Raw genomic sequence first — 26,295 nt, 5'->3', positions numbered from 1 at the left:
TAACCACTTTTTTAATAAGGATGTTTATGAGATCTCTAGTTGCAACCTGTGTTTAGACTGGTGGTATACGAGTGAACGGAATAAACCCATTCTGTAATGCGTGTAGTCCAATGTTTAAATAGTTGTGATAAAGGTGTTTCTAAGAACGCTATTTGCAAGCCACTTCAGACCTCTGTTACATCAGTGAAGGGAGGTGACACCCAACTTTAATGTATATATGAAGTGATTAGGATCAGCTTAAATAAAGATGTTCCAAAGGGGAAAAAATAAAATTAACCACCTAGTTTACCTTTGGTGTAATTCATCTTAATCTGGAAGCATTTTAGTTATCATTGTGTACCTTACTATGTGCTATGCTAGTCTTTGCTGAATATACTCTATGCAGTAAATTCTGGAGCTATTTGCCCATACCAAATGCCATTATAGATGTGCCCAGATAGGAGTATATCAAGACTTAACTGTGTTTTTTCTGTGATTTCTGGCTTTTGATCTTTATATGAATCATTTGCAACCCCATCTGATGGCCTTGAAAGAGAGAATTGAAAGAGCCTTCTTATTTTCCTTTTTGTCCAACTGTGATTAAATAGACATCAAGGAATACCAACCTACTCAGAGAAATTTGGTTGTGACTCAGTACTTTGATACCTTCATGGCACGCCACATATCTGTTGAAGTAGAATATTTTAACTTTTATAGTTTTCTACAAAACTCAATTTGTGTTTCTAGAGAATGATAAAAACTGTTTTCTGATTTGAACTTATAAGAACTTGAAAAAGGCAGTTAAATGGTTCCCAAGGTCATTGATTAGGAACCAACACCATGATATATGGTTTCCATCAAAAATATTAAAAACCGTCATTTTCTTTTCTTTTTTTTTTTTTTTGCTTTTGAGATATTGATGATTGCTACTTTCTGTGAATTTGGCTTCCAATCCAGACAATTTATAAAACAAATTTAATCTATTTTCAATGCTATATTCGATGTTTTTGGCCATATATTTACAGGTTTTGGCTTCAGTCCATTCGTGGGATAATAAAGTTGTTTCCTTTCTCTCCCCACAGTAGACGCATAATTAACCTTGGCCCAGTAATGCTTATTTCTGAAGAACAACCAGCTCAACCTGCATTGCCAGTCCAACCAGAAGGTACAAGGGTCGTGTGTGGGCATTGTGGAAACACATTCCTGGTAAGTAACTGGACATTTGTCACAGTGACATCAGTCTGTCAATGTAGGTCTTGATCACATAGATTTGAGCAGTGGCTCATGGTCTTTTAATTTTATCCAAGTGCAAAAAATCAGAAGATAAAACAAAACCTTTTTAAGAAGGACAGTTAATCAGAGGTATAGCTAGGATATACTACATCTTTTATGAATTAGATAGAAGGTGTATTCTCTGATAGGTTTGTTGGTAAAAAGGTGCCCCTCTGGGTAGGCTAACCAGAAACAGCGCCCTTTTTTTTTTTTTACCAGGCTTAGCAACATGGTTGTCTTGGCATGTGGCTGAATTTTAGCCTTTACCTCACCTCCTCAGTAGAACAAAAAGTGTACAATTTCACACAGTGGCCCTGCTTTATGGTTTCTAGATTCAAGAAAAATTCTTATTATAATTTATCAAATTTTTTCTGATTTTTAAAAATTAAACTTGGAGTAAAGGGAATTAACTCTGGTGTTCCTAAGATGTAAGTAGTTATAAGAGTTCTTGTTTTACTAACTTTTAACTCTAACACCAAGTCTGATTTTTTTTAATGAATTTTTTTTAACATTTATTTATTTTTGAGTGAGGGAGAGACTGTGTGTGAGTGGGGGAGGGGCAGAGAGAGAAGAAGACACAGAATCTGAAGCAGGTGCCAGGCTCTGAGTTGTCAGCACAGAACCCAACGTGGGGATCAAACCCAAAGAACTGTGAGATCATGACCTGAGCCAAAGACCATGATGCTGAACCGTCTGAACCACCCAGGCGCCCCTAAGTTTGATTTTTAAAAGTTAAGTTCATAATGACTTGCCCTGTCGGGAAGGTTTTCTTTTGTTTTTCAGCACTTATAGGAGACAAAACATTTTCTTCAGAACCTAAGTATCAATGAAAACTTCCAGAGTATAAGCCTGGGCAGGGCTGAGGTCACAGTGGTCTTCCAGTGCAGAGCCTGCTATCTTGGGATAATCTAAGGGATGAACAGGTTTAAGAAAGTGTAGGTGATTTGCATTTTTTCCTTCTAATTTTTATTTTTAGTAGAGTTAGTCATGTATATAATTTCAGTGTCAAATAGGATTATAAAGTGATCGTCCAAATACCCATCCTCCAAATACTTTCAACTCTTCCAGCTGCTGTGCTGGTATTACCTACATGTGTTTAAATTGTTTATCCTTTTTGCTTTTTGATTAGGCAATTTTAGATATTACCTATTACCTGTACAATGCAGGTTGAGGATTTAGCACTCATAACACCCCTTCCCCCACTCATATTCATTTTCTCAATTCTGTGTTCCCAGTAGAATTTTAATAGTTTATTAAATTAATACATAGTGTTTATATTTTTTATGATGAAGTAAATTATGTCCACAGCTGAACCAAGTAATATATTATATTTTGGTGCTGTATGACTTTTCAGATATTTTTGTATTTGCTAATAATTGTCTGTCCTCCTTTTGGGGCACCTGGCTGGCTCAGTCGGTAGAGCATCTGAGTCTTGATCTCAGAGTCATGAGTTTGAGCCCTGCACTGGGGAAAAAAAAAAGAATAATCGTCTCTCCTTTTGAATTTAATTTTCTATTACAAATCATTAGTTATCCCCATATTGATTTTTAGAACTATAAAATTCCTATCAATATAGTCAGACACATCAGGATATCTATTATTGAGGCTTCTTGCTATACAGCTGCCATTGTGGGATTTTCCTTCATCATAATCCTAGGAATTCCTTTTTTTTTTTTGTTTCCTGTATTGGATCCCATGGCTTCCTCACAGCTCTTGGCTTATCCCTTCATTTTGGTGAAGTACATCCTCTCTTAACTTTCTGAGTAAACATGTAAGAAAATAAATATGAGACCTTTTACTTCTTAAACAGTTTTAAATCTAATCTCACATTTACTTTATAGTTTGTCCAGATTAGAATTATAGGTTGCTAATTATTTCCTTTCAAAAATTTAAAAGGCTTTGCTCCACTGTTGATGAGAAGTTCAATTGCTGCCCTAATTCCATGTCCTTTCTATCTATTTTTCCTCTTTATTTTCCTCTTTCTTCTTTCATTTTCTCCGGTGCTCTGAAATTGCATTAGAATATGTCTTAGGATGGAAAAGGAAGATGTGGTACACATACATACATACATACATACATACATACACACACACATACACACATGCTGGAATATTACGCAGCCTTTAGAAAGGATGAGATCTTACCATTTGTGACAAGATGAACGGACCTAGAGGGTACTATGCTAAGTGAAATAAGTCAGACTTAGAAAGACAAATACCATATAATTTCACTTATGTGGAATCTGAAAAACAAAACAAATAAAAAGTGGAAACAGACACATAAATATAGAGAGCGTACTGATGGTTGCCAGCATAAGGGTGTGAATAGGTGAAGGATAGTGGGAAGTGTATAGGCTTCTGTAATGGAATGAGTATGTCATGGAATAAAAGGCACAGCAGAGAGAATATAGCCAATGGTAGTTAATGGTGTGCTATGATGACAGATGGTAGTTACACCTGTGGTGAGCTTAGCCTAATATATAGACTAGTTGAATCACTGTGTTGTTCACTCAAAACACATAACACTGTGTGTCAACTATACTCAAGTTAAAAAATGTTTTTGTAAAAAGAATGTGTCTTAGGGAGGATATGTTTGAATTCATTGTCTGGGTACTCAATGGGCCCTCTTAAAGTCTATACTATTTTCTTTGTTCCCTTTCTAGAACCCTTTAGATCACCTGAATTGTTGGCTCTCTTTCTTTCTTTTCTTTCTTTCTTTCTTTCTTTTACATATTCTTACAAGTTTTGGCTTTTTCTTTTACTTACTGGGAAACTTCCCTGATTATATCTTTCAAACTTAATTCAAAATTTTAATTTCAAAGTTTCTAACTTAATTTTTAATTTCAAAGACTTTCCCTGTATTCGCTGGTTAATTTTCCCTTTTTCTAAAGAGCATTCTCTTCTCTATGGCATCTTTCTGAACTATTAGTTCTATTTTTTTTGTGAAATATTGTTTTCTTTATGCCTCTGTGTCCTCCCCACTTTCTCTTTTTTTGTGATAGAGATTTTACTGAAAAGTTCATTTATATTTGCTGGTCGGTCACTGATTGGAACTTCTATTCATGCAGCGGGAGTTAAGATCTTTCTCCTTTAAAAAAAATTTAAAAAACAAAGGAGGTGGGGAGGCCCGGGTGGCTCAGTCGGTTAAGCATCCAACTTTGGCTCTGGTCATGACCTAGCAGTTCCTGAGTTAGAGCCCCGCTTCCTGCTCTGTGCTGACAGTTCGGATCCTGGAGCTTGCTTCAATTCTGTGTCTCCGTCTCTCTCTGTCCCTCCCTTGCTCATGCTCTGTCTCTGTCTCTCTCTCCAAAAATAAATAAACATTTAAAAATTTTAAAAAAAGTCTTTCTCCTTTCCTTCCTTCCTTCTCTCCTTCCTCCTTCTTCTGCTTCTTTCTCTTCTTTTCCTTTTTCCTTTTACCATTTTTTTGAAGAACTGTCAACTCTTAGTATCAAGAAGTCTGCCTGGAGGGCAAGTTTCTCTGGGGAAAAATCCTGCAGTTTCTTATGAATGATATGCCTGGGAGACAACATTTAGGAGTTAAAGGTAATGAGGTGAAGGTCTCAGCCACTGTTCAAACCATAGACTTTAACTTAATTCCTTTCTTTTGTTTTATTCTTGCCTTCTGCTATGCCAGGTGTTTCTAAGTTCACGAGCTCTCTATTCCAGTTTCTTTTCAGAATAAATCACTCTTTTCTTGCATGTACTGGGGAGAGAGTGGTTTCCAGTTTGGTGGAGGGGAGGGAAGAGTTTACAGGGGATACTGATGTTTGCATCACTGTAGGACCCCCACCTCAGAAAGGACATGGTAGCCCCAATACTTGAACCAGCTTTCTTTGACAAATCTCTGCAGACAGGCAAGTTTCAGCACTCCTTGCCCTAAGTCAGCTCCAGGCTCCATCAACGTTCATTGTTCAGAGATTTGAGGCCATCTCTCCTCTTTATCCTCATGGTATTACACTTTTTAAAATTCATTTACCACTGTTTTAGTCAAGTTTGGGAAAAGAAGTAGGAAATGCATGCATCTATCTGATTTACTTCATTTAATCAGAATCGCTAGGATATTTCTGATCTTGTAGAAGAAGATAAATCTTCTTCCTTACAGTTATATTTTATTCATTAAATCAGTGACTGAGTACATAAATTAGAGGATATAGCTGGTGGGAGTAGTTATCAAATTTCTTTTTGAAAATTACTATATCGTGTTTTAATATAGGATAATATACTCTTGTAGGTATTGATAGATATCAAGTGATTTGACTAAGTTNGTGAACAATTTATATTTTGAAAGATTTTCCCAACAAATTTCTTTTCAACTTATTAGTCATGTCACTCCGTAATTCCCTTACATTTGCATTTTGCTCAGTTTATTTATAATTATTATTTATATTTATTTTATATTTTATTTTCTAAATCCTTACCATGGACAGTCCTTATAGCCCCATTATAAGTGAGCTGATTTCCTTTGTTCAAATCTAATTACTGAGTGCGTGCCGGGCCCTGGACTGCATAAGGAAGGCACGTTCCCTGCCCTCTTGGAGTTTTCTAATCTAATTGGAGAAGAAAGATCATGAAAACAAGAATAATGTGAAATGGGTTAGGCTAGAGTGGAAAATAAGAGAGTGTTCTTAGTACACCTGCAGAGGTACCTAGCCTAGAGGGAGTGAGTGACTTTATGCTCAGAGTAATGGAAAGCTTTAGTAGAGTTCATAGTTAATTCTGCATGCAGGGATGTTACGTATAGAATGGGTTATAAATTGCATGGAGGCAAGCCTGAAGAGGAACAAGACAAGATGTTTGGCTTTTATTACTCAAAAAAAGTGATGATGCTGGTTGGGAATAGCATAAAGATTTTGAGAGAGAATCAACATACTGATAATAGAGTAGATAAGGGAATGAGGAAAAAAGGAAATCAAAGACCACTCTTAGAAAGTTCATATTTAATTTTTTGAAATCATCTGGCATGAATCCTAGAGACTGATCCAAACTGAGAGGTTAAAAGATATGTCTGTGACATGATTTTTATTACTTTACAAAGTACTTTATGCATTTAGACATTTTTCACACTAGAAGAAATTGCTAAAGTACAATTCAGAGACAAACTTCTAAAACTAGCTCTTTTTAATACTTAGTATAGGCAAGTGAATCATATTAGCATATTAACACAATAAATATGATTAAAAACTTTAATTTAGCAGAAAAGGGTGTTTTGGATTAATATATGATATTTAAAGATGATTTAAAAATTCCTAGAAAGCAAGTTTTTGGTGATTAGAGTACACAGTACATACCTATGGTGTGGCTGTTACTTTTGAGTTTCAGATTAATGAGAGATACTCAGTGTTATAAAATATAGACTGCAAATATCTTAGTGCTGTCTCAAGAACTTTGCCTTACCCTTATTATTATGCTGATCACAGATAGTCTTATATCCTTTGTTATATGTTCTTTGTCCTTCAAGCTTTTAGCTATTAGGATTCATTTACTTTTTCTCTACCATGTTTCAGCTTGGCTTACAAGGCTTAGAAACAATCGAGTAAGTTACAAAGTTCAATAGCATTGAAAAGGAAATATGAAAAAGTTAGGGACAATGAAAAAAAGGGCAGGAAAAATATGATAAATTATACATAAAAGAATATAAATCTGCACAATATTTAATTCTGTACAGTTGTTAAAATTGGTCTGAATTTTAGCTGTGAGACCTCTAGAGTCAATAAAAAGAGGAAAACGTGGTCCATTACAAGATACTCATGATGTTTTTTAAAAAGATCACATAGAAGGTTTATTGGAATACTGTGACCTAAAAGAATTATTTCCATGGATAAGATAAAAGAATGATATAATGGTTGTTGTCCTCAACAACCTTCTGTGTATAATAACATCTTTTAATATATCAGTGTTACAATCCTAAAGTTAAATTTACTACAAATCCACACTATTCACACTATTTATTTCACAGCCTGGCTGGAACCGTGGATGATGTTTAGGAAAGCTAGATTTGTGTTTTCAAAAGTATATTCAAGGGGCGCCTGGGTGGTTCAGTCGGTTAAGCGTCTGACTTAGGCTCAGGTCATGATCACACAGTTTGTGGATTCAAGCCCCGCATCGGGCTCTATGCTGATGGCTAGCTCAGAGCCTGGAGCCTGCTTCTGATTCTGTATCTCTCTCTCTCTCTCTCTGACCCTCCCCTCCTCACGCTGTCTCTTTCTCTCTCTCAGAAATAAATAAAACATTAGAAAAAAAAAAGTATATTCAATAGAACAGTCATTTTGCAGGATAAAAGTAGGCGCTTTATGACTACATGACCATTCCATGGTCATTAGGAATTGCTGGGATAAACAAAAAACTGAACAAAAAAATTTTTATAGGTACATTTTTTTAAGTTTATTTATTTATTTGGCGGGGGGGCAAAGGGAGGGAAGGAGGAAGAGAGGGAGACAGGGAGAGAGAGAAAGAGAAGCCCAAGTAGGCTCTGCATTGTCAGCCTTGAGCTGGAGATGGGGCTCAAACTCAGGAACCATGAGATTACCATCTGAGCTGAAATCAGAGTCAGATGGTTGCTTAACCGACTGAACCACCCAGTCGCCCCTACAGTTGTATTCGTTAGCATTTTTAACATGCATCAGTGTTAATATCCAGGAAGGAGTTTTAATGTAGTATTTATAAACTTTTTTTAAATCTCTAAATCATTTTGAGGGCATCATCTAGTCAGAATACTCTTTTGAGGGACATTTCTTCGAAAACAATTTTCCAGAAGAATAAAGGGAATACATAGCCTTTAGCTAGTCCTGCATGAAAATAAAAGAAGTTTCTTAAGACACTGAACAGTGGAGTTTAGTTTTGCATTTCTATGGAGCAGATGTTCTCTGTTGCTGATGAAAGGTAGGTCTAGATGCTGTGTCAACCAATAGCTGTGGGGCTGGCATGCCTCTGTAAAAACTAATACAGACTACAGTATATGCCTGGATCATAAATGATGGTTCGACTTCACTCTGACATGAGCCTATAGTGCCTTCAATCAGGGTAAGATTTTCTTTATGGTTTAGTACTATAGCAGAGAGTAACAATAGTTTTAATTTGTGTACTTCAAGGTAATGACACCAATTGCCTGTTGTATCTATTAAAAAATAAAATCCAGTAAGGTACTATCAAACAGTATAACTTTCTTATGAGCCTTCTAAGGTTGATTAAAAATATATCTTGAGGAAATTAAGTTTACCTTTTATGTAGAATTGTTAGAAATAAGTCAAATATTGGAAGACCTTCACTGAAAATGATTTAGAGTTTTAGAGAAGTTGCCTTTAATCTTTCTGATAGAAGAAAGATAATTTTGATTTTTTCCCTACTGAAGTTCTGGCAATACAATTAAGAGTGCAGAAGCTTCTTTTGAGATAAAAGAACAGTAGTAAGTCAACTTCCTTTCAAAAGCACAAGTATTTGCATTCACTTGAGTAGGTTATGACACAATTACTTCCAATAATAGATGCTTTTCTGTTCTTCGTTTGCTGCATTTAAGTGAGTACTTGGAGATGACAAAACCCCGATGTGTTAAGTTGCTGGCTGTATAACTTACTAATTACGTAATAAAGTCTTACCTGTTTGCCAGTTATAATTGAATTTACCCTGCATAATCTGTGCTAAAATGGAGAACACTATAAAATGGTAATATTGGATGAAATCATCTCCTTAGCTTGGTCATCTAAAATTCTAGAACCCCTATGCCCACATGTTAGCCTTCAAGCTTGGATTTTGAGTTCCTCTTTGCTCGAGGGTTTCAAAATTGCCTCCTTAGCCACTTTGGTTCTTTTAACTAGGAAAGACTTAAATTTGTTATTTATAAATAAAATTTGAAATGACATTACAAGTTCAGCAGCTGTCTTAAAACTAATTACAAAAACATAAAAAAGTACTAATAAGATTTCTAGATTCTTTTTTTTAAACTTTTTAAAGATGTTTTATTTATTTTTTGAGAGAGAGACAGAGAGACAGCGTGAGCAGGGGAGGGTCAGAGAGAGGGAGACACAGAATCCGAAGACAGGCTCCAGGCTCTGAGCTGTCAGCACAGAGCCTGATGTGGGGCTTGAACCCATGAACTGTGAGATCATGACCTGAGCCGAAGTCAAACACCCAACTGACGCCTTCCATCCAGGCGCCCCAGATTTCTACATTCTTCACTGACCAATATTCTGTAGAACTCTAGAAATCTTTGCTTATTAGGATACTAATTCTGACATTTTTACTTAGAATAAGTTTTTTGGGGAGTGTCTGTGTGGCTCAGTCAGTTAAGTGGCTGACTCTCGGTTTCGGCTCAGGTCTTGGTCTCACTGCCTGTGAGATCAAGCCCCACATTGGGCTCTGCACTGGCAGTGCAGAGCCTGCTTGGCTTTGCTCCTTCCCCACTTGCAAGTGAGCATGCTGTCTGTCTCTCTCTCTCTCTCTCTCTCCCCATCTCAAAATAAATATTTTTTTAAAAAAATTTTGTACAATAATTTAATTCGTTATAAAATAAGTATGAAATAAAGATTTTCTGCTGCTTGAAAAAAAGTGTAGCCTTGGTTTGGCATTCTCAAATGTTGAAAAATAATAATTTTGAAAAGAGAATGAACATTCATGTAAAGTTTCATCTCTAGTTTATTTATGTTGGGACTGTATGTCCCTACTATGACTGAGAGATAATTTCAAGGTTAACTTTTTTTGAGGTTTGAAAACAAAAATGAAGAAAGAGATACTAGGAAAACCCAGATTTATTTGTTCTTTCTAAAAAGTTAATAAAATTTTTTTTAATTTTTTTTTATTTTTTTAATGTTTATTTATTTTGAGAGAGAGAGAGAGAGAATAAGCAGAGGAAGGGCAGAGAGAGGGAGACCCAAAACCTGAAGCAGGCTCCAGGCTCAAGCCAGCCGTCAGCATACTGTCAGATCATGACCTGAGTCGAAGTTGGATGCTTAACCAACTGAGCCATCCAGGCGCCCCAGGGCATTTTTAAATATACATTTTTGTAGTTAAGATTTACTTTAAACTTACACTGCACATTCTTTCAAAGACTTTAACCCACTACCAGTAAACCATTTCAAGGATCTCTGGAACAAGGAAGATAGCCTATTCTATTACATACATTTATAGGAAAGAAAATTGATCTGTAGAAAGGCTATGTTTTTGTTACATAGAATAAGCATGGACAGAACTCAGAGCAGCTGCCTGACTTGAGTTCTCCCTCTGTCTCAGTCGTTTATTTGCTTTGTAAGTTTCTCACATAAATAAATTGTAAATAGCTGCACTGTAGTAATGAATTTAAATATCCATATATTTCAAAAGCCAGTCTTCAAGATTTAAAGACAAAACATCTTTGAAGGTCCCTAAAATGTGCTTTTATTCCTTGGGAGTGAACTGAGATATAAGGCTGAAAGAAATGACCTTAATTACAGCATTATATTTGGTTTTCATTGCAAAACCAACCTAGATTGCGTCAGAGCCTTGGGCAAGTCATGGGAACTGTAGCAGAGGAGAATCCCAAACTTTATTTTAAGGGAGGGGAAGAAGTGTTGCAGGGGAAAAGCTCCTAAACCCCTGAGAAGGGGCTTGCTTCTGCTGCGATCCCTGGTAACCTTTGAACTAAAAGAAACATCTTATCAGATTGGATAGTTTTCAGTTGTTTTTCTTTTCAATCTTTTCTTTTTATTTACAGTGGATGGAACTGAGGTTCAACACTCTGGCAAAATGCCCACACTGCAAAAAAATGTAAGTTTCTGTACTGTTGGAAATGCTACTGGGAGGTACTGGAGAGCAGGTTAAAGAGTTCAGAATTCTCACTTTGGTAGATTTTGATTTGAAGACATGCCATGGGATAAATGCATGTTTAATATATGCATGCTTTTCAAAACTAAAAAAAAGACATCTTTAAATGGATTAATATACTCTATTTTGAAATGAAAATGATTGGGCTTGATTATCACCCTACAAAGGGAAATCAATTTCTAAGAAAGAAATTACTAAAATTATCAGTAACCTGGTGAGGATTTGCAAATGTCCAAATCTATTGCAAATAATCTAAAATTTGTATTTAAAAACATGGGCTGTAATCCAGGAGAAACACCAAATGTTTAGGGGTTTATAATTAGGTAGCTGTGAACTTTTTTTCATTTCCTAACTAGTGAGATTATTCTCTGATAGCAAATAATTATCTGTTGTAACTATTCAGTCTATTTTCTCTATTCCTAAATAGTGCGCCTAGGGAAATTAACAAAAGGCAATATAAAAAAATGGGAAAAAAATAGAAGATATTTTGATCAAAGACATTTTATGGTAGCTGTGTTGGGGGTCCCCAAATCACCCCCAAATTCTCTGATTTTCTAGGAGTACTAATAAGAGTTAGTGTGTATTTGTACTCATAGCTATGATTTATTATACAAAGCAAAATCAGTAAAAGAAAAGGCACAAGGGACGACCTCTGAAGGAAACTACATGTAAGTTTCCAAGAGTCCTCTCTTAGTGGATTACACAGAATGGGCTTTATTCCCCCAGCAGGGAATCATGACAACACAGGTCAAATACTGTACACCAGAGAAACTCATTAGAGATTCAGTGTCCAAGGTTTTTATTGGAGCTCCTCCCATAGGCACCTATTACATGCCACATACTGAATTTCCAAATTCTCAGAAGGAAAGCATTCAGTATTCAGCAAAAACCATATTGTTTGCACAAACAATTTAGTCATGGTAAACCACTCTTATCGGTTAGAGAATCGTGGGAACATTTTAGAAATTTAGGCTCACAGATGCTAGCCAAGGGTCAGTCTTGAAAGCAGACCTTCCTATGGAGAGTTATTTCAGCCTGCTAAACATTAATTCTTTCTTCACAGTATTTATTTTGATAACAAAATTTTAATCTGAAAATTATTGATGTCCGCTTATGTGTGTGAATTTAACTTAAGCTAAGGAAATTAAACTGCAGTGTTTTGACAGGTCAACTTTTAACATTGAAAACATGGGTTCATAGTTTAATTGATGTGATCCCTAGTTTGATATAAAAACCTTATCTATTTTGAGGAAATCCAAAGAATGATTTCTAGGAGAAAAGAATTGAAAAGTGTCTGAATAGAATATATGTAATAAAATATCTCTATTTATCTCCACTAGATCTAATTCCAATTCAGTATAGCCCCATAAGAATAATTTCTTTACAGCATATTTCTAGCTTCAAAGGAACAGATACTTCCTTTTTTATATATTTGTGAAATTAATCAACTGAATTCTTAACTCTGTTGAATCCAGTAGAAGTCTGTACATGGAGAAGCGAAGTGGATAACCCCAAATAAGTACACAGAAGAATATATACTTGAGAGACATTCCTCCCACATGTATGTGAATGATCCAGATTTATTTTTTTTAAAATTTTAATGCTTATTTATTTTTGAGAGAGACAGAGACAGAATGTGAGTCAGGGAGGGGCAGAGAGAGAGGGAGACACAGAATATGAAGCAGACTCCAGGCTCTGAGCTGTCAGCACAGAGCTGGACATGGGGCTCAAACCTACGAACTGCGAGATTATGACCTGACCTGAGCTGAAGTCGGCCACTTAACTGACTGAGCCACCTGGGGGCCCCTCAGTGATCCAGATTTCTGTGTGTTATCTCTGTTTCCACAAAAATGAAAATATTAAATTGCAAAGTATCTCCACCAAGATCATTAAAAATTCTATGGAAAATAAAAAGCAGGAACTTCTTGTGATTAGCACATTGTATGCTAAGCACAGGGATGGTTACTTTATATACAGAGATACAGGAGCTGTAATCCGTTCAGCAATCCTGGAATGCCGAAATTATTATCCTCATTTAACAGATGAGGAACTGTTAGAGAGGTTAAGGATTTTGCTCAAATGACTTGGGTAATTATTTTAGAACAGTGGCAATATTTTGCTGATAATAAAGAAGTATTGAATGTCTAGATAGTCTATGATCGGTTAAAATATCACAAGACAGTGTATTAGTGTTAAGAAGAATTTATGTCAGTTACTTAAGGAACAGCTTGTCTGTTGCATAGACATTCACATGGAATAAGTCTGCTTAAATATCATTCTTAAAGGAACATTTATGGAATTGGAGTCACATGCTAACCATGGGAGGACTCAGGGCATCCGTTACTTATTTGAGTAAAGATACTGCTATCACATGAACACTCATGGCTTCTGTCTACATTTCTGTTCTCTCTGAATATTTTTCTTCATAACAAAGCGATGAGACATCTGTTGTGATAAGATTCTAAAGGAATTTTATTTCTTTAAACACAAATATAAAATATCCTACAACTATTTTTAAGTTCTAGGACCTAAATCATCACTAGGAAACCATGGCAGAACATGGGCAGGAAAGACTCCCCCAGGGGCCTCCAGTGACCAAGAAGGGGTTTTTCACGTCACTGTTTGCTACTCACGCAGTCACAGGGAAGCCGAAGGTGAGGTTGCCCTTTCAGGTAGATGCTTGTGGCCACTGAAGGATGGGAGCTGTAGTCCTAGTGTTCTGAAAGTAGTACTCACACTCTATTATCATAACAGACCAAAGACTGGTAGAGATGGCAGTTAAATCCACGGTGATTATTACCAAATATCATTTCTCTGGATCACTGATATACTCCTTTGTGGATCACCTCCTGACATTTTAAACAGTAGTGGACTCTTACTCTCTTTTATGTTGCTGTTTAGTGCTTTCTTTTATAATTATCCATGAATTCAGCAAAGAGTCCTGTGCCAGGTACTGGGTGCTTGAAATAAAAGATGGAAACTTGCCTTCAGGGAACTTATTCGTGTGGGTATAGGGAAGAGAATAGGCAACTACAATAAAGTTTTTTAATGCTTTAAAAGAGATACACCCTGCCTTTTCTGTTCTCAGGAACCCCTAACCCAGATTGGAGGGAAAGGAAACGTAAGAGGAGACTTCCAAGAGGGGGGTGTATGAAGTAAGTTATTCAAGATGAGTGGGAATGATGTGAAAAACAGTGTAGGATGCTTCCTTGTAGAAGCAGCTACCTGTGCTGAGGTACAGTGGAGTCAGAATATAGACATGGTATTAAGGAAATGGAATAGATAGGACTGAATGTGAAGGTAAGAGAGAGATTGGGGTAAAGGATGACTTTATATCTGAGAGGCCGTAGAACTGTTCACTAAGATAGGGAATTTATCATCTAGAAGAGCTATGTCTGGAAGAAAGATGCTGAATTCATTTTGAACATATTAGATATAAAGATGCTCTAGGTTTGCTAGATTAGCTAAGTCTTCATCCCTTGAACTTCCACTTCCATCAGATCAATCCACTTTTCAAGTTACCAATCTCGGATCAGTATGGCCATGGCTTCTCCTTTCCTTTACCAAGCTAAATGACAGCTGAAAAAATTCTGTATTGGTTATCTTTTTACAAAAGTATAGCTTTATACTTCAACGAAACCCTGGCTTAATACTCTGGTTTAAAGTGTTCCTGATTAACTCCCTCTTCCATTCTCCAGAACAATTATCTCCAGAGATTTACTCTTCCTCTTAGACTCCCATCCCCCATACCACTACTGACTCAGCCTCAGCAGATAAGTTGCCTTCTGCCCTGGTATGATTGAACCTATCTGTGAAGTCCTTCGTCTTCACACTGCCTGCCTACACACTATCTATATCTAGGTGCACTTCATTTCCTCTTCTCAGCGGGAGGCAAGGCTCTTCCTTTCAGTACTTAGCCCTTCCTTTAATCACAGCATCCATTTGCTCTGGAGTGAAGTGCAATTAGCCATCCTCCCCACTAGGCCACTGAATTTGCTCTGATAAAGTTCACATCCCAGCTGTAGATTCTAATAGATCTGTTCAGTCCTCATCCCTGTTTGCTTTCTCTGTAGTGAGTGTTTGGTTCCTGTTGATCATCCTCTTTTTTTCCTTACAATTTGTCCTTTGCTTGGTGTCCAGGTACCACTTTCTCCTAGTTTTGTCCCATTTCCAAAAACATTTCTTTGCTGTCTCTTTTGTTGGCTTCCCTTTCTCTTCCAAGTTGTTAAATATTGCTACTCTCCCGGGTTGCAACTTGACTACGCTGTATCTTGGTTTTCTCATAGTTTCCGCTGCCATTTATGTACCATTAAATCACAACCAAAATGTCACTGAATCACCCCAGATCTCTCTTTGGAGCTGCGTATATAAATATACCATCTGTATTCGCTATTTTCCCTATAGTTATTTCAACCTGGGTGTCCTCGGGCATCTCAAATGATCATATCCAACTTCCTTACCCCACTCTACTAAGTCTCCTTGTGTGTTAATGAGTATATTATACTAATGGATGTTATCCTATCCGCCCAGCTGACCACGCCAGCAATCTGACTGTATCTCTGTTCTCCATACCCAAATGGAAGCAAGACCTGTCACTTCTGTCTCTTGACATTTCAGTTCTGATCTCTTACTGTCACTATTTCTACCTGAGTTCATGCATTTAGGATCCCTCTCCAGGACTGTAGTCACAGCTTTCCAATTTATCTCTTGGCCTTCAGCCTCACTGTTCTCTATCCATCTATTAGAGAACAGCCGCAGATACAAATATAATTTGTATCTCTTTGGCTTCAAATGTTTTCATAGCTCCAAAATTCGAGTTCATGCCATAGAGTTGTACAAGTTGTATTCTTCATAACAAGTGCTGTTTTAATTGTTATCCTAGGTTTGTCTATGTATGTAGCATATAAAGTATCCTGAGGAAGAACATCTTCTACTAATTGACATAAATGCACCATATGGATTATTATAGGCCCATTGCCTAAAATTCGAAATCCAACTCCAATCTTCTTAGCAAGGTATATACAACCCTCTAGGTTTAGGTATTTGCCTAACCTCCCTAGTGTTATCTTTTTTATGCACTTTTATATACAACTCACTATGTTCCAGCGTCAACAAATTCTTCCACTTCCATAAATGTACAATACAGTTTCTTGCTTCTGTCCCTAATCTCATCCTGCTAGACCTGGGATGACCTGGCTAGTCCTGTTCTCATTACTATATATCTGGAAAATCCTTACCCAACTTTGCACATTAGCTCATACAGCCCTTGCTTCCACTGCTCTCCTTCTCACCTCCAGAAACCTTCTCCGAAAGAAAGGCTATTCTACTGCTTTTTTCTTGAACAAAATTCTTACTTTGTTCATACCTGAACAATGCTGCTGTTATCTGCTAAGATGACTTACTTTCTCATCTATTCACATCTTATCCTGTCCTTGAGCCTCACCTAGTAAAACCTTCCCTAGTGACCTCATCTGAAAATTGTGCTGTAAATAACACTGCTTGGCACTGTCTTCATTTTCTATGTGTCCTTTATACAGCTCATGGTCCACAGGGGAATATTGTGAAAGGGAAGGTTAATAATTTGAAGAGTGAATAGTTACGTGTTTGGGAAGTATTGCATGATCTTTTCCTTTTGGGAGATTCAGTGTCCATATTTTGCATATTATTAGAGGCTCTTGACTTTCACATTCAGTAATATGAAAGACTAGTTAATGATGATAACAAACATCCTTTTAAATGTATAGCTCAGTTCATATGAAAGTTAAGAAAATACCTGGGGGCCAGCAGTAAAGAGGAAATGACAATCAAGTTTGTCATTTAGAATATGCTGAGAGTATTTGCCAATACGAGGGGCCCAGGGCCTTGGGTTTCTGTGTTCAGATGAAGAACAAGAGAAGGGCCTTGGCCCTGTGGAAGGTGTAGAGCTGGAATACCATCCTTCGCCCCAGAGAAAGTCCTTCATGCTCCATGAAAAGAGTAGGTTAGGGAAAAAAAAATCTACCAGAAAAGGAATATTACAAAGTAGAAATTTTATAAGAACAGTGACTTTGAGCCTTATATTTAACTAACCTCTTTTATATGGCCTAAGAAAACCCAGTCCCAGAAATCAATTTAAAGTGGGTTAGGGTTTGTCCCTTTCTAGGAAACCTAAGAAAAGCAGGTGAAACTTCTCTATGGATGAAGCCACCCCTAAACCATTCTTATGGATTTCTTATATGAAGATGACCAAACTAAATTTTCAACATTTATGAACCACGTGAGGAAACAAGGTCCTGTATGTAGAATCAGCATCAATAACAAGCAGTATAATTAGACTCCCAAGGACTTCAGATATATTCAAAAGGAGCAAAAGGCATTATAGTGAAAAAACCTAAGATCAATAGAAAATATTAAAAGCAAAGAGAGAAAGGAGTTTTTTTTAAGATTTTATTTTTTTAAATTAATTTTCATACCCAATGTGGGGCTTGAACTCACAACCCTAACATCAAGGGTTCCATGTTCTACTGACTGAGCCAGTCAGGTGCCCCAGATAGACTTTTACTATAAAAAGGATAACAACAGTTCTGTCCATAAACAGCTCAACAGCAACAATGGAAGCCAAAAAGTAAATTTAAAAATACTTCAAATTGTTAACAGAGATTAACTATCAAACTGATATTATGGACCTATCTAAACCGTAATAGAATAAATGAAAACAAAATAAAAGTATTTCCAAATGCAGAACCAGTGAACCAACAATCAACAACAAAAAGCCCAGAACACTTACTATTTTGGTATCCACACTAAAGAAACTATTAAAAAGTAATTTAGGGAAAATGGAAAATATCCTAGAAGTTATTTCTACAAGGCAAGAAAAAAAGGTAAAACAAGACATTGTACACAGCCATAAAGAACATTGTATAAAAATAGCAAAAATAACAGTAAGGAAATATTAATGCTAATGAATTTGGAGAAATAAGTGTACAATAGAACTAAATTTTTTTTTCTTTTAGAGACAGTGTGTGAGCAGGGGAGGGACAGAGAGGGAGACACAGAATCAGAAGCAGGCTCTAGGCTCTGAGCTGTCAGCACAGAGCCCAACACAGGGCTTGAACTCACAAACCTTGAGCTTGTGACCTGAGCCAAAGTTTGGACACTTAGTTGGCTGAGCTACCCAGGGGCTCCATAACAGAACTAAAATATTGGAAAACAAGAACATATAAGCTGGGAACAGAATATTTGAAGTTAAAACTTTCTAAGATTCTTGTATTTATTGGGAAGATAGATTTACTAAATGATTTTAGTTTTTAAATATTAGGTATGTTAAAATTTTATAAGCAACTGGTAAATTAGTAGAAATAAATTGTAAAACTTTCTAAATGTAGGTGGAAAATGAAGCAAAAGAATCAAAGTCAATTCACAAGAAATCCAGAAAAGAGGGTGGAAAAGCATATAAGAAAATACAGAGACCATAGAAAGCAAAATAGAATAGCAGAATATATGTAATTGGACTAAATGTGTCAATAAGACTTGCCAGATATTATCAGGCTAGACTAAAGTCCATCTATGTGCAATCTGAAGAAGAAACACATGAAATACAGGAGCATAGAATGTAAGTTAAAAAGGGAAAGAGATCAAATCATGAAACCTGCAGCAAAGGAAAGATATGCCAGGAAAACACTAACCAACATTAAAATAGTAATATTAATTCTCTTCCTTTTAGCAGAACTTTCAAAGTCTGACTGAACACCCAGCTAACAATATTTCCTAGCCTCCTCTTGCAAAAGTTTGTAGCCATGTTTTTAAGTTAAGGCCAGTGGAATATAACATAAGTGATGAGTGCAGCTTCCTGATACTCTCCTGAAAGGCAAAACTATTTGTCTTAATTTTTTCTCCCCTCTTCCATGTGGCTGGAAAAGGCATCTGCAGCAGGAGACTTGTCACCCGTCGTGTCTGGCAATGACAGTTAATCATGGAACAGAGCTGTCTGCCAACCCTAAGCTGTACATTTACTTTTGAATTCTTTTTTTGCAAGAGAAATAAACTTTTTTAAACTATTGTATTCTGGATGTGTCTATTACAGGACTCTAGCAGGTACTTAATATCTCATATGCCTTAGGGTAAAAAGAATTATTATAGTCACTTCATCAAAAACATAAATTCTGAATTTGTATGTACCACATAATACATCTTCCAAATATGTAAAATAAAAATTGATAATTATAAGGACTGCTCCTGTAGACCCAGGCATAAATATGAAAAGGCAAACTCTAATACTTTTAGAAGATTTTAAAAATATTTTTATGACAGGAAAGAATTTCCTACACAGGAAACAAAAAGCACAAACCTGAAATGAAAATATTGATAATTTTTACTATATTAAAGTTACCTTATATTTCAGTGATTTCATGAATAAAAACTCATTATCAATAGATGGTATTAAAAATGAATTTTAGAAACCTCAGGCTAGAATCCTCAACAACTGTACCCAGTTGGAACCACAACTACCGTCACAGATTTCACCTCATTGCAGTTTGCAAGATCCCTGGAGTATGTAGTTAAAAAATTTTTAGTAGCCAAGACTTCATTCAGTTATTGGCACAGTCTGTGAATCATGTCTTTGAGACAGCATATGAGCTTACGAAAATATGTATATGCGTAAGCTTTGTAAAGGGTCTGGGAGCAGGACACTGTCACCAGGATGTCACTAGCACCCCGTGCTGGACTGTGATACATTTGCATGCTCCTCTCCAGTGGTGGTATCAAGCCTTATTCAGATGGGTTCACCTCACAATCCTATTTCATCTGTGTCTTAAATGGCCTCAGGCTTCTGCCTCTTGAAAACTATTGAGCCTTGCATGTACTTGAAGGATGGATGAGTCAGACATGATTGAGAACCCACAAAGGAACCTTGCTAATACTTGACCTCTGTGACCAGAAATGAAATAAACCTTGGTAACATACTGTCAGTATCAAGAACCTGTTCAGTTTACATTGTAATTCTAAAATCAACTAAAATGTGTACTTTTAGCAGAACTTTGTGTATAGTTAGAGATGGCCAACCCAGGGACAAATTATCTATATGAAAAATGGTCCTAACAGTGTCTTTTGCGTTTGGCACTTTAAGGTCATTGTTTGGCAGAAGTTTAGTTAATAATCTTTCTGAAGTGTGTTTTAATTGGGTTTAGAACCCATGTTGAATCTTCTTTTCACGGGTTTTCATAATATTTTAAAATTATTTAATATTTTTTAAAGTTTACTTTTATTTATTTTGAGAGAGAGAGAGAGAGAGTGCGAGTGGGGGTGTTGCAGAGAGGGAGGGAGAGTGAGAATCCCAAGCAGGCTCCATGCTTTCAGAAAAGAGCCCTACATGTGGGCTCTATTCCACAAACCATGAAATTGTGACCTGAGCTGAGATCATGAGTCAGATGCTTAACTGACTGAGCTACCCAGGTACCCCGGGTTTTATTTGTTTTTTAAGTAAAGATTAATCTTGCTGATTAAAAAACAGGCTAAAAGAAGATATAAACCGTATATATAGCTGCCTGGAATAGTATGCAAATTATGTAAATATCATCTGTGAATCAGTAAGCTGAAGACAGCCCAAAACAAAGAGATGATAATATGAACAAGCAGGTAATAGAAAAAGAAAACCAGTAGTCAGCTAATGTTTGAAAAGATGTTCTATCTTGCTAGAAATCAAGGATATACAGGTTAAAACCACAGTGAGATACCATTCACATCCATGAAACTGTCAAGCATGGAAACAATACCAAGTGTTAAAGTGTTGATGCGGGTGGAACATTGGAAGCTCTCATGGAAAGAGGGTAGGGATATAAATTTAGCATTTATTAAAGTTGAAGTTATGTCTCCAATACAACCCAGCAATTCTGTTCCCAGGTATATGTTTGAGAAATTCCTGCAAACGTAGATAGGAAATACAAAGCAGCATTGTCATTATAGTAAAAAATTAAGGGAAAAAAACCCTGACTGCCCATCAATAGGGAGAATGAGTAAACTTGCACTTCTCTGAAAGTGAATGAACTAGATCTTCACATATCCACATATGAGTATGGAGGAGTCTCATGTAGAGTATTAAGCAAAAGGACGAGCTACAAAAGTATACTTTAGCATGTATACAATACAAAGCTTTAATACATGCAAAATGATACATATTGCATACAGATTCCACCTGTGTAATAAGTTTATATGAGCTTTTTCAGTCTATGCAATAGGTGCTCTGTCGTCACTTTATCTCTGTGATAACATGGCACTGCAGTTGTCGAGTAGCGGTAGGTTATTTATTTTCTGGGGAGACTTCTCTGAGGTAGTGGCTATAAATTGGGTGATGAAAAAATGAGCATGGATTTTCAAAGGAGAATTCACGCACTGAAATTAATGTACTAACGCTCACAGAAAAGCTGCTCCAATATTCACTTAGAACTTTTGATTTATTTAATATATAATTCTTTTTTATTATTTAATATATAACTCTAATAAACTGAGTTGGCTTGTAATTCATGGCGGATTAGACTGCCAGAAGCAGACACACAGGTAGATGAGAAATGATAGCCAGCTGTGAGGTATAAAGGCAAGGAAAACCACCAAATGATTGTATAAGAATTAAAACTAAAAGTGGTCTAAGACTATAAAATAAAGGCGATGGATCTTATATGCCCTGGTAACTCTAGATAGCAAGATATACTATGTTGATGATGACGCCAGGTTATCCAGGTGTATATGTTTCAGTTGGAGAATTCAGGAATATTTATGATATATGTTTGCAACAATATTCATAATTTTTTAAAAAAAGATTTGGAACTTAAAGGAAACCACTTTTCTGTTATGCAAAATTAACCTGTATGTAATAGCACATTTTTAAAGTATGCCTAGTAAGTAATGCATCTCTGTATTTCATTTACTCAGCATACATTTCTTGAGCATTTACTATATGCTAGGCATGGTGTTGACACTGGCCATACAAAAGCAAATCAGATACTTCATTATTTCGGTCATTAACATAGTAGCTCATATGTGATATGCTTAGGAAAAATAGAAAGTGCTGATTTGGTGACATGACCTCTGCTATGCTTATATCATTTTGAAAATTACAAAAATTAGAAGTATAAATAACTAAAAACTTTTAGATTTGAAATTTCAATTGAGAAGCGTGATGATAGTATATGCTTTTATGAATTTCCCATAGGCTTCTTGCAGTATGCATTAAAAGATTTTGAAAACTTAAATCTCTTTATTCTTGTAATCCTAATTCTAAATATTTATCTTGAGAAAACAAAACCAAAGAGTATACTTTTTTAAAAAAAATAGTTTGATGTTTATTTATTTTGGAGAGAGAGAGAAAGAGACAGAACATGAGTGGGGGAGGGGCAGAGAGAGATGGAGACACAGAATCTGAAGCAGGCTCCAGGTTCTGAGCTGTCAGCACAGAGCCCGACATGGGGCTTGAACTCACAAACCTCAAGATCATGACTTGAGCCAAAGTTGGATGCTTAACTGACTGAGCCATCTAGCCTTCCCAAGGAAAATACTTTTAAATGATGTTTACCTGGCATTATTTATAGTAATGAAAATTCTAAATATCCAGTAGTAGAGAATTGTTTAAATTATGTTATATTCATCCATCAGAATTCCAATTTGAAGATATTTAATGACAGAAGAATACTTAGGTTGGTAAATTGCAAAAAAAACAAACAAAAAAAAGGCTGGAAGAGGAAAATATGCCAAAATACTAGGTGACTAAAGTAGTGGGATAGAGGTAATTTTCTTTATCCTTTGTATTCTTTATTTTCCAAGTCTCCTACAGTAAACATATATTAACTGTTATAACTGCAAAAAGTCGAGTGCTATTTGTAAGATAGTATGGATTTTCCATCTTAGAATACAATTTTTGAAATCGGTTGTCCTTTTGAGGATACTGTCAATAACCAAGACTTGAACTTTATTTAAAGCCACAATAATATAATATAGTCAATATAATATAAGTTGTTATATAATAAATATAATTTACCATATATGATTTTATTAACATTAAAATGACATTTTTATGCATGTTCTTGTCTCTCAAATGGAAGCACATGTCACTAAAGCCATAGATGTGAACTCACAGAGATGAAATGGAGAATCTGCATGTGAATAATACTCTCTTTTGCTGTTGTGAATTTTCAGTTCCTCAGTGGGTAGTGCGCTTCCACGAAGACGCTGCTGTGCATATATTACCATTGGGATGATATGTATTTTCATTGGAGTTGGATTAACTGTGAGTATTACTCTACTCACTGCTAGAATTCTTTCTTCTCAACTTTATCAGTAGTAAATTGATGAGGCCTGAACCTTCAGTGATCCCCATAGAACTTGCCTCCGTGGCATAGTAGGCCTGGAAGGTTCTGAAGGCCAGTGGGCAATCTGAAGCCCCAGTCCATAGAACTGTTCTTAATGGAGCTTGCCCATCTTGTGAAATAGTGTTTTGGGGCTCCTCTAAAGTTCGTTGACACTGGGGACTTTACCACTCATTTAACAAAAGCCCACTGGTTTTATTTAGTGCCATAGCCAAAGCAGAGGCAATACTCAATCAGCTATGGAGTTCTGAAAAACCATTCTCTTTGTTCCAATTAAGTACGGATTTATTGTCATTATGGGGATGGCTTATTTTTAGAGGAGACTGAAATTACATGGTTGGCATGGGGATTAGTCTCTCCCAGGAGAAGGAGTTACTGATCTTTTTTGTTACCATTTACTTCCCGTGCTCCTTTGTCTCCTCTTGTCCTATGTTATTAAAACACTCTTGTGTCATACAACACTGAAGAGTTCAGATTACAGATTCAAATGCTTAAAGAAATAATGTGTTCAAGTGGGCTTTTCTGTTTATTTCATGAAATTTAACATAAGCAGCAGTATTGTCTTATTAAATTTTACTGTCAATGATAGTCAACAAATTTGACAACTCCTATTTCATAGGGATTTTGTGGCCTTGGTGATTTACTTCGTAAAAATCTCATGTAAGCCTACTCACGTTATCTAAGCAATTATTTGCCTAAAGTTTTTAATCTTTTGTTCTTCTATTTGCTTTTTATTTTAGGTTGGCACCCAAGATTTTGCAAGGCGATTTCATGCAACCTATGTTTCTTGGGCAATTGCTTATCTCTTAGGTTTGATCTGTCTTATCCGAGCTTGTTACTGGGGAGCCATAAGAGTGAGTTATCCAGAACATAATTTTGCCTAAGCTTGCTTCTGATTCAGTGATGCAGGGGAGAGCATCTAGCAGTTCTTGATAAACTACTCTGGACATCTTTAAATCATTTATCCTAATGGATTCCATTCTAGTTTATGTATAAAGTTTCAAGACTTTGCGAGTATTTTATGAACAAATGCCCATTGCACTACATTATATGCAAATAGTTTGTTTGCTGCTAGATTTTCAAGCTCTGAATAATAAAACTGTGTCTTCATGTTCTTTTACATCTCTTAAAAGATATTTTTGGATTTGTCACCAAACATTACGTATAACATCACCCTTCCATTATTTTTAAGTCAGTTATTCCATTACTTGCTCATCTGTGAGTATTCCCAAGGAGTGTTTATAAATGTTTCTACAATAGCTTCACATTTATACTCACATTTTAATTAAACAGTATCAAAATTGCTTGCTTTAATATCTAAGCAATATGCATTTTGCTTGAACTGCTTACTGTAACTTTAACCTAAGATCATAGTGACCTTATTCAGGAAAAACAATTGAGTGTACCTTCAAAGACTTGACATTCTTGTCAGACAAAAACCATTTCTAGATACTGTATGCTTGTTTTTTGTTGTTTGTAGAAAGATACAATATTTTGGTAGTAATTTAAAATACAAGAATGAAAATATTTATTTGTCCACAGTTGGAGATAATGTTGGATAAATGTTTTTTTCCTCAAAGATCACAGGAGTTTTGTCTTTCATTTTTGTCTGCTTTTTTGTTTACTAATTATAAAAGTTCTGGTCTAGATTTATGAAATTTAATGTTAATCAGCTGTGTGTATTCCTTTATAGATCTTGGAGGAAGTATTTCACATGACATATTTTATAAAATTAACCATTTAAACAAAGATATATTTACACTGGGTTGCCCTCTTTTTCATTAAATCATGGTAAAGTTTTCCTATTGGGCTAATTATGGACTGCTTATATGAGAAGAGAGCCTATGACATTTTACACTAGCTAAAATGTTGAGATTAGAGGTAGTTACTCTTTTCATTCTTTTCAAATACAGCTGGTCAGATAGTTACCCAATTTATTCAAGAACGTAGATCAAAGACAAAAAACAACATAGTTTTCTAAGAATTCACTAGGATTTAAGGAATCAGCTCTCGCACTGCCTATCTTTGCAGTTTTGAAAAAGAAGTTGCTTAATTGAGAAGTAATGTTCTAAAGCCTTTAATGTAGTAGAAGTAAGATGATGAAATGATATGAGTAAATTAATTGGCTATTCCAGAGATAAGAATAATAGTTTAAATTATTTATGTTCCTGACTAGTATAAAAATGTACTCATCAGAGAATTTGGAGCAAAATACATGTAAACTTAAAAGAGTAAATGATAAATGTCTAAATGCAGTAGCTCAGGATTATATGTACCCTGGAAAATACAATAATAAAGATTATTGTTCAAATATTGTCTTGTTATATTCGATTTTTAAAAAAATAAGATGGTGTGGGGTGGTTGGGTGACTCACTCAGTTAAGCGTCCGACTCCTGACCTCAGCTCGTCATGATCTCATGATTGTGAGTTCGAGCCCTGTGTTGGGCTCTGTGCTGACAGCGTGGAGCCTATTTAGAATTCTCTCTCCCCCTCTCTCTTTGCCCCTCCTCTAGTCACTCATATACTTTCTTTTCCTTTCTTTCTCTCTTTCAAAATAAAGAAGTAAACATTTTAAAACATTTTTAAAAATTAAAAGAATAAAAATAAGATGATATTTCCAAAATAGATTTGAGTTTTTACTCTAAAGGAGTTTTCATGTTTAAGAACATATATAATGTGGGGGTGCCTGCGTGGCTCAGTAGGTTGAGCGACCTACTCTTGATTTCAGCTCAGGCCATGATCCCAGGGCCATGGGATGGAGCCCTGCATCTGGCTCCACCCTGAATGGGGAGCCTGCGTAAAATTCTCTCTCTCTCCTCTGCCTCTCTTCCCTGCTCAGGTGTGTGCGCTCTTTTTCTAAAATAATAAAAAAAAGGAAGAACATCTATAAGGTTTCTTCATATATTATTCACTTG

The 26,295-nt window shown here is 35.9% G+C and overlaps 1 protein-coding gene across 1 annotated transcript in view; it reads left to right on the top strand.

The window, feature by feature from the left end:
* PIP4P2 (phosphatidylinositol-4,5-bisphosphate 4-phosphatase 2) overlaps window positions 1-25,691 on the top strand; it is a 52,879-nt gene extending 27,188 nt beyond the window's left edge. Inside the window, exons 4-7 of the mRNA XM_077771244.1 lie at window positions 1,062-1,185; window positions 10,936-10,988; window positions 23,211-23,301; window positions 24,121-25,691. Of these exons, the coding sequence (XP_077627370.1) occupies window positions 1,062-1,185; window positions 10,936-10,988; window positions 23,211-23,301; window positions 24,121-24,264 (412 nt within the window). The 3' untranslated portion in view covers window positions 24,265-25,691. The remainder of the gene's footprint in view (window positions 1-1,061; window positions 1,186-10,935; window positions 10,989-23,210; window positions 23,302-24,120) is intronic.
* The last annotated feature ends 604 nt before the right edge of the window (window positions 25,692-26,295 follow it).

This window comes from Crocuta crocuta, unplaced genomic scaffold (genome assembly GCF_008692635.1).
Source record: "Crocuta crocuta isolate KB4526 unplaced genomic scaffold, BGI_CrCroc_1.0 scaffold235, whole genome shotgun sequence".
NCBI lineage: Eukaryota > Metazoa > Chordata > Mammalia > Carnivora > Hyaenidae > Crocuta > Crocuta crocuta.
The sequence above is the reverse complement of the archived record's forward strand: the minus strand, read 5'-3'. Positions and strand labels throughout refer to the sequence as shown.